At 42.8% G+C, this 15731-nt stretch overlaps 1 protein-coding gene and 1 long non-coding RNA gene across 4 annotated transcripts; both read right to left on the bottom strand.

The window, feature by feature from the left end:
- Nucleotides 1–445: 445 nt before the first annotated feature.
- Nucleotides 446–6048, bottom strand: LOC144247077 (uncharacterized). 2 transcript variants are annotated; one of them, XR_013340774.1, is made up of 5 exons: nucleotides 4941–6048; nucleotides 1835–1989; nucleotides 745–1493; nucleotides 625–666; nucleotides 446–537 (listed from the first exon to the last, which is right to left on the bottom strand). It is a non-coding gene; the product is annotated as an uncharacterized LOC144247077 (long non-coding RNA). The 2 variants fall into 2 exon arrangements; XR_013340775.1 differs by having other exon boundaries at nucleotides 5163–6048.
- Nucleotides 6049–6906: 858 nt separating this feature from the next.
- LOC144247076 (carbohydrate sulfotransferase 5-like) lies at nucleotides 6907–15698 on the bottom strand. Of its 2 annotated transcripts, XM_077786416.1 has the most exons (3): nucleotides 15506–15698; nucleotides 14909–15060; nucleotides 6907–8529 (listed from the first exon to the last, which is right to left on the bottom strand). In XM_077786416.1, the coding sequence occupies exon 3, from the start codon at nucleotides 8498–8500 to the stop codon at nucleotides 7319–7321; it is 1182 nt and encodes a 393-aa protein (XP_077642542.1). In that variant the 5' UTR covers nucleotides 8501–8529; nucleotides 14909–15060; nucleotides 15506–15698; the 3' UTR covers nucleotides 6907–7318. The 2 variants fall into 2 exon arrangements, with proteins under 2 accessions (XP_077642542.1, XP_077642543.1); XM_077786417.1 differs by lacking the exons at nucleotides 14909–15060; nucleotides 15506–15698 and adding an exon at nucleotides 8624–8673.
- Between the last annotated feature and the right edge of the window lie 33 nt (nucleotides 15699–15731).

Here is a 15731-nt window from a genome sequence, read left to right as displayed (position 1 = left end):
ATACCTAAAGAGATCCACCAGGGAAATACCCATGTTCCCAAAAATAAAACTAATAAAAAACAACAACCAAATACATCAAACTACAAAAAAATATATATTAACAACAAAATAATTATTCCTAACTCAATAAACAAAAATTGCCTCAAACCATCAAAACACAAACACCACCTAGAAATAAACACGTCGCCAAAAGATAAATGTAACCATAAACAATAACTCCCAAATTCTCAGCAACTATAAAACATACACAGCAATCAAATACGCCAAATGATTAAAACCCCTATAATATAATAAACAAGAATACAATCATCAATATTGAAAAAAACGGCAATAATTAACTACAGGACACCTACCTCAAGCCCACCAAAACAAACACTATGCACTCGCGTAGTAACATTGCCAGGATGGGACCCTGAAATACAAAATTTTTAGGCTTCATCACAGAGTCCAGCAATACTTCCAGAGGGCTCATAAGCGCAGGAAACCCAGTCCATCAGCCAGATGGTGACAGAGGTATGTGCACTCTGAGATGGATCCCTAAAGCACAAAAACAAGAAAGGATGCTTACAGTTGCACCAAAAACTGAAACCTGAGCAAGAACAACTGCTTCTGTCCTTTGCTCACCTAGCACAATGGGCCTTGACTGCTGCTATCTGCCTGGACCTCCTAAAAATAAAGGCAAAGAACACTGCTGTAACATGGTCACCATTGAGGCTTCCCCTGCAAATGTAAACAGTGACTGACCTGCTCATGGCAACACCCTCACCCAGGACTGGGGCTCTCTGCCACAGATTTGAACTGTCTGCATCTGAAAGGAAGTTAGGACTAGTGTCAAATGGCTGCAGGACAACTTAACAGCACCAAACATGTTATGTCAATCTCCCCATACAATCTAGAGCCCAACTACACCCCGCATTACCAATTTCAAGCCCCCAGGACTTGTGCTATTACAGGCTATGCAGCAGGGCAGAGCAGCTGTGGGACAAATATGTGCAGACACCCGTGACACAGGACAGGACCTGACAAACCAGGGGACAGGACAGGGAGAGAGAGCTTTCAATGAGAAGAATGTCTGCAAGGACCGAGAGACCCAAACACCACAGAATGCACCAGAGACAAGTGACAAGACACACACTGGAACTGCTCTGCCCTGTGTATCTCAGCACTGAGATCAAAACAGACACTTTCCCTTTAGGTGGCCTAAGGGGATGATTCTTGGACATCCCCATCTCCAAAACTAACTCAAAAACCCCTCCTGGGGAGTCCCAACCTGGCACCTCTCTTCCATCCCCTCTGTGGGTTGTAGCCCTTGACTTATCTTGAACATATCTGGGGATGCAAATCCCCATCGGGTGCAGAAGGAGGCCACTACTCCCACCTCCAGGCTGTGGCCCCGACTTATCTTTAAAATGACTGGCAACATGAATCCATGTTGGACCTGAAATGAGTCGGCCTCAGAATGCCCCATGATTGCCGGTTATCCTCTTAGTGAGCTACAATAAAGAACACAAAAATCAATGCATGATTCTAGTGTTATGCAGGCCAAATCCCAGCGAGTCAGCTACTTGACATCTCCTAAGTATACCTAGGTCCTCAAGGCTCCAGCTTCATTCCGAGTCTGAGGCTATAGCTGTTATGACTAGCACCTTGTTTAGAGAGAGCCAAAGTTACAAGGTATTTCTGTGAGTGCAGTAGATGAGCTGGGGTGGTGCAAGATACATGAATGCCTCTGCTACGCCTGTGAAAAACCTTGGGGGGTCCTCAAATAGACACCATTTATCACCCTGCTGCCTTCAAACCACCCCCCATAACTCTTAACAAGACACCTACTTACCCTCTAGTCATAATCCTCAACTTTACTCATCTGAAGCCTCAATCTCAAACATGATCTTCAACACAGAGCAGATCCCTCTTGTAACATGATGAAGCTGCTGAAAAAATCTGAAGTGTCACACTTGACACAGCCTGGAGATACAGGAAGCTGTGCTCCTAGTAAAAAAAACAAACAAACAAACAAAAAAAAAAAACATAAAAAAGCACCTTATCACCCCTGAACACACAACCCAAAATCATGAATTTAAATACTCCCTGTGTCCAATTCTGTATTCCTCACAGTAGGTTCAAAGCCCCTGTTACTTCAGGTGCCCAAAAGCACCTGCTGAAAACAAGCTGAAATTAGCTGAAAGATCCTCTTCACTGAAATGAGAGGAAACCTCTTACCCCAGTGGTTCCCAAAGAGGGAATGAAGCCCCTTAGCAAAACCTGGGGTTAATATACCCCTGTATTCTTTGAAGAACACAATTCTATATTCTTTAAAACCCCTGTTACTTCACATGCCCAAAAACACTTGCTAAAAACAAGCTGAAATAAGCTGAAAGACCCACTTCACTGAAATGAGAGGAGACTTCTTACCCCAGTAGCTCCCAAAGAGGGGATGAAGCCCCTTAGCAAAACCTGAGGTTAATATACCCCTGATTGGGCCCACCTCTCGTTCCCACAATATCCAGGAAAAGGGAGACGACAAATCCCACAAGGTATAAAAGCCCTCAGAGGAGCTTCAGATGTTTGAGGGGAGTAAAGGGCTTGATTTTCAGGGAAATAATAATGATTTTTTTTTTTTTTTTTTTTTTTTTTGCTTCAGCTGCTTTAAGCAAAAGGGCAGAAAACCTGTAAGAAATAAAACTTTGTGTTTAGGCAGCATAGCTAGGTAAGTTGGATAACTTGTTGCTAACTTATATAATTATTCCTTAATGATTAGTAAGTAGTACTCCACATGTGATTAAGTAGGGTGGAGAACAATAATGACATGAATGGTCCAAGTCTCCTTGGTATCTCTAATTAGGGCTATCTATATTATAAATAAAAATAAGAAAATTAATAGACTCCTGGGCAGCATTAGGGTTAAGTACAGGCCTGGCTTGCCCTTGTCTGAGATATTTATTCCCAGGGCACACATAGAAGTGCCCTAAAATGTAGTGTTAATCCCTTAAAATGCTGAAAAAGACAGAGCTTCCATCAGGTGAACCCCTTAAAAAGAGGAAATTAGGCAGTTGCCTCCACTTAAACTGATACAATGGCAAATAAATCGCTCCTGTCCTTTAATTTAATCCCCTAAAATATTGGGAAAAGAGGGATGTTGCTCACTTTAAATCTCTCCAGTGATGAAACAAAGTAGGGACAGCTGGCTTCCCCCTCAATTTAAGCCTTAGGACAACAAAAAAAGGGGCAATGACCCTTAATTCAAACCCATAAGAAAGCACTGCCAAGGTTGTCCACTTCTATTTAAAGTGGAAAATAATGAAAAATTATTTAGGGTGTCAATTAACACTCCTAGCAGCATAAAAGAGGCAGGAATTCTTTCAATTGAGACCATTAAAATTGCAAGAGGAGGGGATTCTCTCACAATTTAAGCACAAGAAATAATGGAAAAGGAAGCTTTTTCCCTCAATGTAAACCCCTTTTCCCCTAATAACCCCTCTGTTTTCTGGAGGTGCTGCGGAAGGACCGAGGACTCTAGGGAGGAATTGACACAATGAAAGTGGAAATTGGAAAGCTCTCCCCTGGAACCCCACACTCTGCCCTGCCGGTTCAGGTGCTGCCCCTCGGTAAGGGGGCTTTTCCCTCGGCATTTTCTTAAAAGGATGCTCTGTGAACAGACGCGTCCGGCTGCTCCCCAGGCCCTGGTGGATGGTCCTGGGCTCCTAGAAGGACAGTAGGGATAGCTTCATTAACGCCTCTGGAGCAACAGCTCCCCGCGCAGGTGGGCCCGGGTGTGGCGGGTTTGGTGTTGGTTAATTACTAAAACACTCACTTCTTGCTGGGAGATAGGAAAAAAAGTAAAGTAGATTTAAAACTTTAAACAGGTATAAAGAAAATTTTATTAAAAGGAACTAGAAGAAAAAAAATAGTAAGAACTAAAACAAACTTTTCAGAACACTTCTCTTACCCCACAACTTTTTCTTTCCCACTGATAATATAAAGAAACTAAAGGTAAGATTTGTAGTCAGTTTATTACTTTTTAAATAGTTTTTTTTCAGTTTACTTAGGGAGAGAAGGCTGTGTTGTTAAGGAGGAAAAAAAGAGTTTTCTTGTGGTGCCTAATTTCGTTACGAATAACAGTTGTTTGGGGAATTCTGCTATAGTGAAGTTTTTTTAATTTTTACAAGCTTTCCCACAGCTTCTTGATGGGCTATGTTTACTTATGGGGGATTGTTTTAAAGATGAGCTGTTTAAAGGCAAAAGTTTTTATCACCTATCTCTAAAATTATTTTTATCTCTAGTAACAAATCTTTTTCTTTTTGGAGAAGCACAGGACTACTTTTCATCCTTTTTCTGTTTAAACTTCTTATGGGATTACAGTTATTTTAACATTTATCTTAGCATGGAGGCTTTTGTTTGATATTAATTCGAACACTTTCATCTTCTTATAGCTTCATGTGTTATATGGGAGAAGTCTTTTTTTATAACTCATAAGAGGATTTTAGCGCTAAAAGCAAGGCATCTCCTCCTCCCTCCCATTTGGGACTTAACTTCTTTATTGACTTTAAAATGTTATTCTTTTGCATGCTTGCATTTTGTTTTTTCCTCTTACTCGAGGGCTCCGCAGCGTCCCCCGCCTTCCCGCCCGGCAGCTGCTGGGGCCCAGCCGGAGCCGACGGGGGCCGGCGGGCGGCACGGGGAGGGGAGAAGGGGCCCGGCCCGCAGCAGGACCGCCCGGACCGGCCTGGCTGAGACGGGGGGCCGGGGCCCGCCACCTCCGCACCGACCAGAAAGAAAGAGAGAGCTCCCCGGTTTTTTCGTCTTTAACGTGCGTGTTCCACTGAGGCGCGTCCAGCTGCGCAGGGGTTCAACAAGCTTGTAGCATCCCATGAACTCTCCCGCTTCAGTCAATTCCCAAGTCCTCGGCCCTGGCAACGGCAGTAACTACTCACCATACTCACCTCCTGGGGAGAAAAACAGTCTCCCATTCGGGCTTCCGCGCCGCAACTTCGCCTCTAACTTCCCCTGCTTTCTCCTTTCCCTGTCCTCTCACTGGATTGGTATCCTTGGTGGCCACCCCTCTTTCCCTGGAGACCAAACCCCTCTGCCCAACCCTTAGCTCCGCCCGCCACCCCTTCCCCTTCTCCAGCTGTCTCCTCTACGTGGTCAGTCTCTTATTTTACCTCGCTTTTCTTGCCTTTATCGCTGAGCCAGCTGCAGTGAGTGTTGAGTGAGGGTCTGATTGCGTTGCCTGAAGGTTATCTCAGCTTGCTTTTCCACAGGAGAGGGTTGTGGGGGACAGATTTTAGGCAGCAGCAGCCACTACTCCAACACCCGCACCTTTACAAGCTGTCAGTTACACAAAAAACTTTGTATCACTTCCCTGAATTTCCTTCCCGGGTAACCCTCTAAAAGGTCACACGGGGAACTGCTACACCGTGGAGTGGAGGATGAGGTGAAGAAAGCTGCTGTGGGGAGTTCCCTCCCCTACAAAGCCCTAGGTCTACCCTCTAAACAGTGGGGTGCTAGACTTTACTTTCCAAGGAAATTAATCGTATGTCCTCTCTCTGTGCCCGTGGCCAAAACTGGGATTCTGCCCCCAAAACTGCGGACAGTGACCTATTCCTGAGAGACCGCAGCTGCCGACACCAAGAACTCTTGATGCCCTTGGAGTGCCGCACGCCTCCTGCGAACAGACAATGCACAGGGAGGGTATGTTTGGTTTCACAGGGAAAAGGTGCAGCATACGTGCCCAGGGGCCTGTGACCCCGAGTGGCCTTCTGCCTCCTCCAAGTCCGAATAGCACAGGATTTTTCCCAGAGCAAAGCTGCCCGCACCGTCCCCTGGACCGCAGCTCCCGGCGTGTGGTGAAGCGCACCCTTGCTCGCTCTGTTCCTCCGTCGGGACCGCGCCTGCACCGCGCAACGGGGCGGCTCCGGACAGACCGTGCCACTCGCTCCCGCCCGGCGCCATCCCCGGGAAAGTCCCGCTGCCCGCTCCCGCACAGCACTGCCGCCTGCACCGCTCCATCCGTCGGCAGCCCCCGCCACTCGGTGCTTCTGCCGCAGACCCCGCCAGCCCGGCCGCCCCCCACAGGCACCGTCGCCCTCCTCGGGTCTTCCCCTGGACTGGCCACGCAGTCGCCCGTTCACCGCTCACCTTCAAGTAGCGGTAGCAGCGTGAGGCAGCGCGCAGCCACGGAAAGCGCCACCGCAGGTTTCTTACCTGGAGTTCTGGTCAGCAGCTGGCACCGGCGACGTCTCAAAACCGCCAAGTGTGCGCTGCATTCTCAGCGGCGGTGCCCTGCGGCTGGTGACAGCCGCCAGCCGCACGTGCGGCGTCTCCCCGGCCCCCGCGTGCGCTCATTCCGAGCCTCTGAGCCCGCGCGGTGTTTTAGGGTTCACTGGTGCCCCATGGGTTTCTCGGGCGCGGCACTGAATATTAACCGTACACGAGCATCTGCCTCTGGTCTCTGCTATCAAAGCTGGTTGAACGGATCACTTCCATGCAGCAATATAATCAATAGGTAAACTTTCAAGGCTTACTAAATTTCTCAGTAACCTTCATAAATTACTTGTCGTTCTAAAGGGAGAGGCTAACGGTATGGAGTGTGTGGCAGGAGCAAGTGTGCACTTATTCTGTGTCACAGTATTAGAACACAACAGGGACAGCATTAAAACGCTATTTCCACTGTGACTCCACTGAAAGCTTCTTCAGTTTCTTCAAGTTTTTGCACTCCAAGCAAACACCACATTCAACTATCTGATTGTAAACATTGCCATTCCAAGGAAACCACTATGAAATCTATCAATAAATGAAGTTCCCATTTAAGGCTTTTACAAGACAGCTGCTGCAGTTGTCCCACCTTTTGGAAAACTTACATATTAAAATTTAAAACATCAAAAGAAATCTGGAAAAAACATATACCACTGCAAAACAACTTTAAAGAAATAAGTCAAGAAGGAATTTAGTATATACTTTGTTCCATATATACAAATAAAGAACTGTGATTCTTAAATACTTAAAGAATTTTAAAAAAGAGAACTATTTCCAATAAACAAAGACATCTCTGAGAATCCATCTTTTAACAGAAAGTGCTTAAATTATATTCTTAAAACAATGCTGTGAGCAGCATAGTAACAGGCTGACAAGCATCTTGCTGCCTTTTTTTTAATATGTAAAAAACTCACCAAAAAAAAACCTTCTTACATTATCAGAAAAGGAGTAGACGAAAAGATAAAGTCATCAGCCCAGGATTTTCCAATTACTATATGCTGCAGGGTATAGAAATATTCAAACAACTACCTTGCCCCACCTCCCCAGATCTCTCAAAAATGTCTCAGTTCTTTGGATTAAATGATGACCAACTGAATTGATTTTGTCGTCTTGGCAACACCAAATCCAATGTCAGATCTCTTTGTTCTTTTTCTGAATCCACCAGCTGATAACCAAGAATGTTTATAGCACCTTTGCAAACTTCCTGTATTTTCTTAACTTTCTGAAAGGAAAGAACATTTCTCCAGGCCTGTGAAACACTAACTGCATCTCGAGATGTTATTTTGAAGGCCTCTTTTTTTTTCCCCGGTCCCTGTCCATGTGTGATATTATAGATCCAGCTTTTGAGCCTGGGAGTCAAACTAAGATCTGCAAATTTATACATTTCTGAGATTTCTGATAACGGATCTCTTACAAGATCTTCAAAACGGACCATTAAATAGCGATCTTTCAGGAAATTAGGTGGTTTTAGAGTAGCTGTTTCATAAATCTGAACATGACTTCTACAAACCTCTTGCATTACTTTGTATTTACTATCTTCCACTTTAGTGCCATTGGTACTCAAGACAATTCCATTGTCACGGGCTAATGCTTTGACTGATTGCTCCCGTGACTTAACGACTGCCCTGGGGTCACGGACCAGGTGAATAATTTTGAGATTCAGGGACGGGTCAGTGAGGAGGGGGTACAGGACCTTCAAGTCAAAGAATCTAACTTCCTTGATGACAACATGGCTGTAAGTTTTACAGGCTTCCTCCACCTTGCTGAATGGATACCGTCCACAAAGAGTCTTGCATGCTAATTCACTGGTTATGTCAGTACGTTGAAAAGAGTCACATGCAGGAGCTGAACAAAGAGCCCGACTGGCTGCCCACTGGAAAAGATCGGATAAGTTTCTTTTCCAAGGCATGTAAGCATCAAACACAGACATGTCACACAGAAAGACCGACCTGACTAAGTCCCGCACTGCCATGTGTAAGACTTTGGCACTGTTCTGGTACATTGTAACCCACACGTGCCATGCAGGTTCCATCAGGTAGAAGACACTGGGGTGTTGGCTGAAAAGTTGACCGACAAAAGAAGATCCTGACCGCCAAGAGGACAGAATAAGTATGTGGACTTGTGATGGTTTCTCCTCAGACTGAGGCATGAAGCTACTGTACCGGGCATACATGAAGAGTAAGAATCCAGTTTGAACCGTAACAAAAATTATAACAATTGTGCTAGGAATCCGAATCCTTGCCATTCTGACCAAGGAAGGGTGATGAAAAAAAGCTGAAAAAGAGAAGGGAAATACTAGTGAACCATTGCTCCTCTGGCACAATAACAATACAACTTAGACAATACAAATTCTTGCATTAGTTAAAACCTTTCTTCAAATGTGAATGTACATATGTGGCATTAAGTGCTTCCTTAATCAGTTGCACTTGGGGTCGATCACTGCAGGTGACAGCTGTTGGGAAAAGAAAAGGAAGTAATGTGTGACAGTAAGATCAATGCAGCAATAAGCAAATAAATAAATGTTCAATGTTAAAGAAAACCTTGGGCTGATGCAGCTCAACCCTTGGAAAAAAGGCAAACCAAAACTACAAAATACACAAGGCCCTCAACTTGAATACTGGTAAACATTGCCCTAAAAAAAGAAGAAAAAAAAAATTCTGACTTGCTCATCTGTATTACTGTTTCAATTTAACATTACAAGGATTTCTATCCCCTAAAAGGAGTGGATGCGAACATTGGTAGCCGTGGGTGCTGAAATAAAAATCATCTTATCTAATGCACGTGCTGTACCCTGCAGTGGCCATAGGGTGCTATACCAATTGGTGCTTGTCCACAACCCTCTATTTTCCAAACTGCAGAAGGTAGAAGATGCATGAAAACTCACAACCTGAAGCCACACCTGGCCACAGATGATAAAATGAAAAAGCTGCTGACACGTATCTTTGGTCTGGAGTGTATACACCCCCAAGACTGAATACTCTGAGTTTGCATTCAAGAATTACCGGTTTGGGAGTTAGATTTGTCTGCATATAACTCCTAGAAAATCTTAGGCATGTCAACCCCAAGTGGATTTCTGCTTTACTTTGCAGTCAAAGTTCAAGATACATGCACTCCCCGCAGCTTTTTACTAGAGGTTTTTGGCACCTACCCTTTTGTGCTCACTCATGCAGATTCAACTTGTAAGCAGACAGTAAATGTTAGCAGGCAAGGTTTTAGGAAAGTAAGACTCCTCCTGTACGCAGATCATCTCAGAAGTTCTACATATATGTATTTGTTATCTAGCTGCATTTACAATTTGCAATTACAATTTTTTTCTTGTTACAGTGAAAGACACATTTTTCAATACACTCTGAACTCTTGAAAGAAAATAATGCAGACTAGTAAACAGATACATATTAATTTGACAGAATAAATTAAATTGAAAAAATTATCACCCATTACAAAACTTTTATGTACACTGCATATTAAAAATGTGAAACTCTGCTTCAAAATTCCGTAGCAGCAAAAGTATACAGGATTTCAACAATTTCAATAATTACATTTATTTAAAGTAAGTAATGGAAGAAAAACCTTCCAAGGACTGTTAAAGGCAAAAATTAGGATACAGCCAATGGCTTAGCAATTTCCTAAACCGTGTATAGCCCATGGTATATGCCTGTATTGCAGTGACACGATGCGAGAAACAAGGCTTAATGTATTACTTAACTTCCTCCTCAGCAGTCCACTACTTGCTTCTCTCAGGCACAAGAGCAGATAGATAAATCCATAGTTTAATTCAGCTTGGCCATTGTTCATAGATAAAATCTGCCGTGTTCAAATACTGAATTTTTGCATATTATATCTCCAGAAGCATCTATAATTTTCTCTGTGCTGTGAGGATCACCAGCAATCCAGCAGCCTGCACTGATACTTCACCAAATAGAGGGGATGAAAGCATCTAAGCTGAATCTAAGAATCTAAGTGAAGGTACAGTTACATTTGCTAATTGCAAGATTTTTCTGGAAACAGACTCTATGCCTGAAAGTCAGCCAGACACAACTATCTCGGATCTTTTTCTTGAATGCAAAAAGTGAGTCATTATCTACACTAAGACTGCGTTCTGCTGCTCCCTGCAGTCTCACTTATTATGTAGCTTTCAGATACTCAATTACGCTTTTTAAAGAATTAATGTGTTTCTACTCTAGCTACTCAGACCTGTTGCTCCACTCTAATCATGCTGCAGAGCTGCAAGACTAACTGCAATTTTCATGTTATTAGCAGAGTGTGAGAGATAGAGGAATAAAAGCCAAAACCTGTTTTTTACATTCACTTTTGCCTTGACTCTCTCAGACCTCTCCTTGCTCCGGTTCCCACATAAGCAGTGTTGCAGACAATACTAAAAAGTCATCCAGGAAGTGAGCACAGCAGAGCTATCACACGGTTTTTTCCCCTGCTGTGGTAACATGTGCCTTTACGGCTCTTTTTACCCTGCATTCAGTTACTAGTCCCAGTCATGAAGCACCTCTTTGACAAGAAATGGAGGGATGGCTTCAGGTCACATTCAGCAATTACATGCCACCTGCAAGTAAATAACTCTTTCGATTGCCTCCTCTTAATGTATATAGTTCTTTGCTTACATTACTGTAGAGGATTTTTTCCAGTTTTCTCCATCTAAAGGAAAAGAGAATGTTAAGGATATTTTTCTCTGTATTTCTGGAACTAGACCTGATCTTAATTTCTTATTTCACACGCATTCACCAAACTGTTGCTCTCAGCAGCATCACTTGTTCTAACTTAATGGCACAATACTGTGCCAATGAAAAAAACACATAACATGAGTATTAGTCCACAATATGCATCTGAACTAATCGGACTCAAGCCCTACAAATAACACAAAATGACTATAGCTGAAGTATTTCCCTACACTTCAATATGATAGAAACTGCAAGAAAAAAAATGCAATACCAAAGTAAAGCACTAAGTAGACACCAGTTTTCTACATTTAAGATTAATTTTCTGCCTTTTGGAAAAGTTGGAGTGTTTCTAAGGAATGTACACACATGTAGACACCACCAAAGAAAAAGCATAATTACACAACAAAATGCAGCATCTGTAAAAGTATTCTCTTATGTGCCTTCCAGTGCATAAGGCCAAATATACCACCTTCTCTGCAAACAGTGCCCTTTATTTTTGCACTTCGCTTGCTGGCCATGTGTAATTTTATTTTCATGTAAACAACCATTTACCATTTGCAATTGCATTCTGCAGTTAAGGTGATTTTAAGCCCAGGTTAAACTTGCACTCCCTTAAAGTACAATTTTTTTAACTCAACAAGCTCTTCTGTGATTTTTGATGAACTTTAGCTGAAGCAGAAAGCAGTTGTTGAAAAGCCCATAAAATAACCTTCTCAAAGAGTTGCTGCAGATCTATATATGTACACACATATTTATAAATCTACAACTATCTCCAATGATTACACTATATCATTGCCTTAGTTGTGGACTTGGTATTGTTGGATTAACAATTGGACTTCATGATCTTAAAGGTCTTTTCTACAATTCCAAATGTGAGGAACAGAACCTTGCAATACAGGCTACTTCTGATCCTCTAGCTATTCCATTGCAGGAATCGCCAGATGGTGCTGTTAAGCAAGCTTGCTCTTTCAGCACACAAGTGCAATATGCCAAAACTGCACACTGAAGCTGCACACTGAAACACTAGTCTGTGACTTGCTTTGCATTGCCTCTTTCTGCTAGTGCCCTCCTCCAACAACATCAGCTCAGTGGCACCACCTGCCCACCCCAAGCTCCCCTCCAGAAAGCAAAATTGGTGTTTGTTACACCTCCTTTTATCCTGCTTTATTCCACGTAAGTGCTTCCTCGTAGCTGCACCTGCCTGACTATAGCATGCCCACCAACTGCAAACACGGGGTGGGGGGGAAAGGAGAAGCAGCAGAGGGGCCAGATGTTTTAGCATTACTGCCACTTCAGCTGCCATCTCAGTGACAAAATCAGACTGACTCCAAGTGGCAAGGGAGCTACAAGAAGCAGAAAAACAGGCTGTAACAGGCCTCAAGTTGCAGCAGACAGCACTCCTACACCTCTCACATCTCTCAGCTGAGACTCACAAAGTACGGCAACACTCAGTGGCATCACAATATATGCTTCTGTAAATAATGAATACTCCTTGGTGTAAATTATTTTACTAACAGTTACACTGTTATTCCTTTTCTGTGGTAGTAGTAGTACTTCTTTGGTGATACCATTTCTTCAAGGAGAGCTGCAGTAAAGAGAATAATCAGAAGTCTCTCAAATTCTTGTGTACAATCATCTCTTCACAGGGCAATGAAAATTTTCAAAATGTGATCTGAAAAACATTAGCTTATATGGTTTAGTTGCCAGTCCCAAACAGAATCAAGCTCTGTTCCTGGGCTTCCCTGCTAACTGCTACTAATGGAAACAAGATTCTAGACTAGATGAACCCTGGCACAGTTCCACGATAACTATTCTTATGTATTGTCCAAAGGAAATTAATTATACAAACTGGCCAATAGAGCAATCATTTCCTTCATGACTTAAACTGTCTCTGATAGACTGCTGAGCTGCAGGGCCACTAGTATCTGCTTGCTAGATACATTACAGAAAGCTATCTAGTTTACCAAGCAGGGTAAAAATACAGTCAGTGGTAATATTGATTCCAAAAGCTCTCATTTCTAAGATGAGCACTTTTTAGATCCAGAAAGGCAGAAAACAAAGAAAGAAATATCCACTGGATGATCATTTAGCTCTTTCTTCCAGGGACTTTTATTTGTTTGTCACATAAGTCATGTAATGTTGGAATCGAGTAATCAGATCTTTTCAGGTCAGCTCTGAAAGGAGTACAGTTTCTTAGTAACTTCTTTTCAGCACAGAAGTCAACCTGAAGAGACTTAGTAAAGTAGCAAAAACAAACTTTATAGCTAAAAAAAGACCCTATTATTGAACTGCTACTGCTATTTTTTTTTTTCTGGGATATTAAAAAGACTGTAGAAAGACAGAAAGAGTGCCTCATATTAGAGGCTGTCAAGAAACACGCTCGCTCTCTGAGCTTTGGACAAAAGGCTGGGATGAAATACTCCCTTAGAACAAATAAGTCTGGGTCTTTTGTGGGAAGACTAAAAAACTAGCCTGGATTAAAGCAAAAATGTTTGAGTGAAGAATTACAAATACCTGCTCCCCTACAATGACTTCTGAGCAACTGAATCTTAGCTGTCTTTGTCAAACTCTTCCCTGGCCATTTTCTGTCTGAGGAAGTTTCCAGCATACTTTCATTTTAAACAGTTTGTGCAGCATTTTTAAAGTCAAAGAACTTACAGATTACACAGAAATTGCTTCAAATAATGTACTCAGCTGTGGGTCCCTTCCAGCTCAGAATGTTCCATGATTCTGTTGATTTCCCAGATTGATTTCTTCCACTGAAAAATTAATACCTAATGCTGGATTATGTGCACAACCTTTTGTTACCCAAAAATGATTCTCCTGTATGCTGACCTTTCAGAGCAATCATACGAGATTAATGTAATTATCTCTTATGTACTTAAAATTCACCAAATGCAGCGGTACTGACTGTAAAAAGAATGATAAAGGTAAATGTCTTCATGCATTTTTATAGAATTAATAGGAAAATATTTATTCATGGCATGTTAAATAGAGCAAAGATGACCTGAAGATCACAGCAAAGATCATCTAGTTTTCCTCATCAAATTTACTCACTGCATTCTTCACCTATAAGACATTGCACCAATGCAATCGCCACCAAAATGGCTTCTGTGAACTAACGTTAGAAACATAGTTTGCTACTCAAAAAAGTAAAATGCTGGAACATGACAAAGCTGGTCAAAGAATAACACACACCAGTATCACTAGTAATTCTTGCAGCAAGTCACCCCACTGACAAAACATCACTTTCCAGTATTCTTCTGCAGTTAGAAATCACGCATCTTCATAAGGCAAAAGCTTACTGTGTCAACAATATACAGACTGGCATTTGAATGGGTAAAGAAAAAGCTTTTTGGAGGGTGTGTTCTAGAATCACTGGTAGTCCTAAAAGTTAAAAATCTTTCCAGTACTAAATTAGTGAAACTCATAAGCCTAATTTTTTTTTAATAGAATAATGAAACTGCAAGTAAAATAATAAAATACAGTAAATGTACTTTAGTAATTCTGAATTATAACATCATATTAGAATTTCAGGTGATACTGTTAATTCAACTTTTGGAAATAATACTTCTTTTTAGAATCTAGTGGTAAACGAGAGTTGAAAAATTGTTTCCAGGAAATCATCACAGTTAAAGACTTTATAATACAATGAAACATACCATACATTTAGTTATATGATCATTAAAGTTCTTTTTCTAAAAGGTACAGTTTCCTTTGGGAGATTTAAAAATATTTTTGGAGTTAGATAAAGTTGTCCAACCTAAGCAAATGGCAGTGTCAAAGCATAGCCCTTTTATACCTATTTCTCTATGCACTGCAGCTGAAGATCACAAAGTGCTTTCAGCTGGTGTTCAAGTGCTTTTACTGGTGTTCAAGAAATGAGGTCTTCTTAGTTGCAGCTTTTGTTACGAATTTTTACCACGGCAAAACTGGCGTGACAAAGAGACACCCGCAGTGACTGAATGCTATTCACTTACTTGAGACTCTGTCTGCACTGGCTCAATAGCGTCCTCAAATTCAAGCAGTCCGAGGACGATTGGGCAGAGGTGCGCTCTGTGCGCCTCACTTGAAGCAACTGTTGCAACTAAGAAATACTGACAAATGCTTCCGATCTGCATGTCACTTTCACCTAGAAAGAGGCAGGATACAACAGAAAAATGGTAAGGGTTCTCTAAACTCTTTCATCTAACTCCAACAAACGAAACCACCTTAACCTGAATCAGCCACGTTACCCAGGGAAAAGGAAGAAAAGGGAGGGAAAAAAAAAAAGGGGGGGGGGGGTAGGGCAGAGGAAAGGAGAGAGAGGGGGAAAAAAACCCCCTAACCCTCAAAAAAACCCACCTAAAATAACCAGGCTGATTTTCGACAGCTTTCTGTCGCACTCTGTCGGTGCGACATCGGCTCCGCCGCAACTGGTATTAGCGCTGGTCCGCCGCCACAAGCAGGGGCGTGTGTAACCCGATCAAAAACATCTCCTTTAATGAACCGTTGTTTGAGACCGGAAAAAAAAGGCCTGACCGGGACTTCCAATCCTTTGGAATAATCGCACCCCCACCCATATCAGCTGCCCGTACCTTGTCGCCGCCTCTCGCCACCGCCGTGGCTCGGAGCTGCCAACAGAGACAATGAATCGCTTTCAGACGTGGCCGCCGAGGCGTCGGGGCAGCGGGAGGAGCCCGAGAAGAAGCCGATCCGCCCCGCTCCCGAAGCATCCCCGGGCAAAGGCGCAGGCCGGAGAGGCGGTCCGCTGGCCTGCCCCGCCCAGCACGAGTGGGCCGGCGCGGCGGGGCAGTGGCGCCC

This window comes from Lonchura striata, chromosome 13 (assembly GCF_046129695.1).
Source record: "Lonchura striata isolate bLonStr1 chromosome 13, bLonStr1.mat, whole genome shotgun sequence".
Lineage (NCBI taxonomy): Eukaryota > Metazoa > Chordata > Aves > Passeriformes > Estrildidae > Lonchura > Lonchura striata.
Note: the sequence above shows the minus strand (reverse complement) of the source record. Positions and strands in the feature narration are given on the sequence as shown.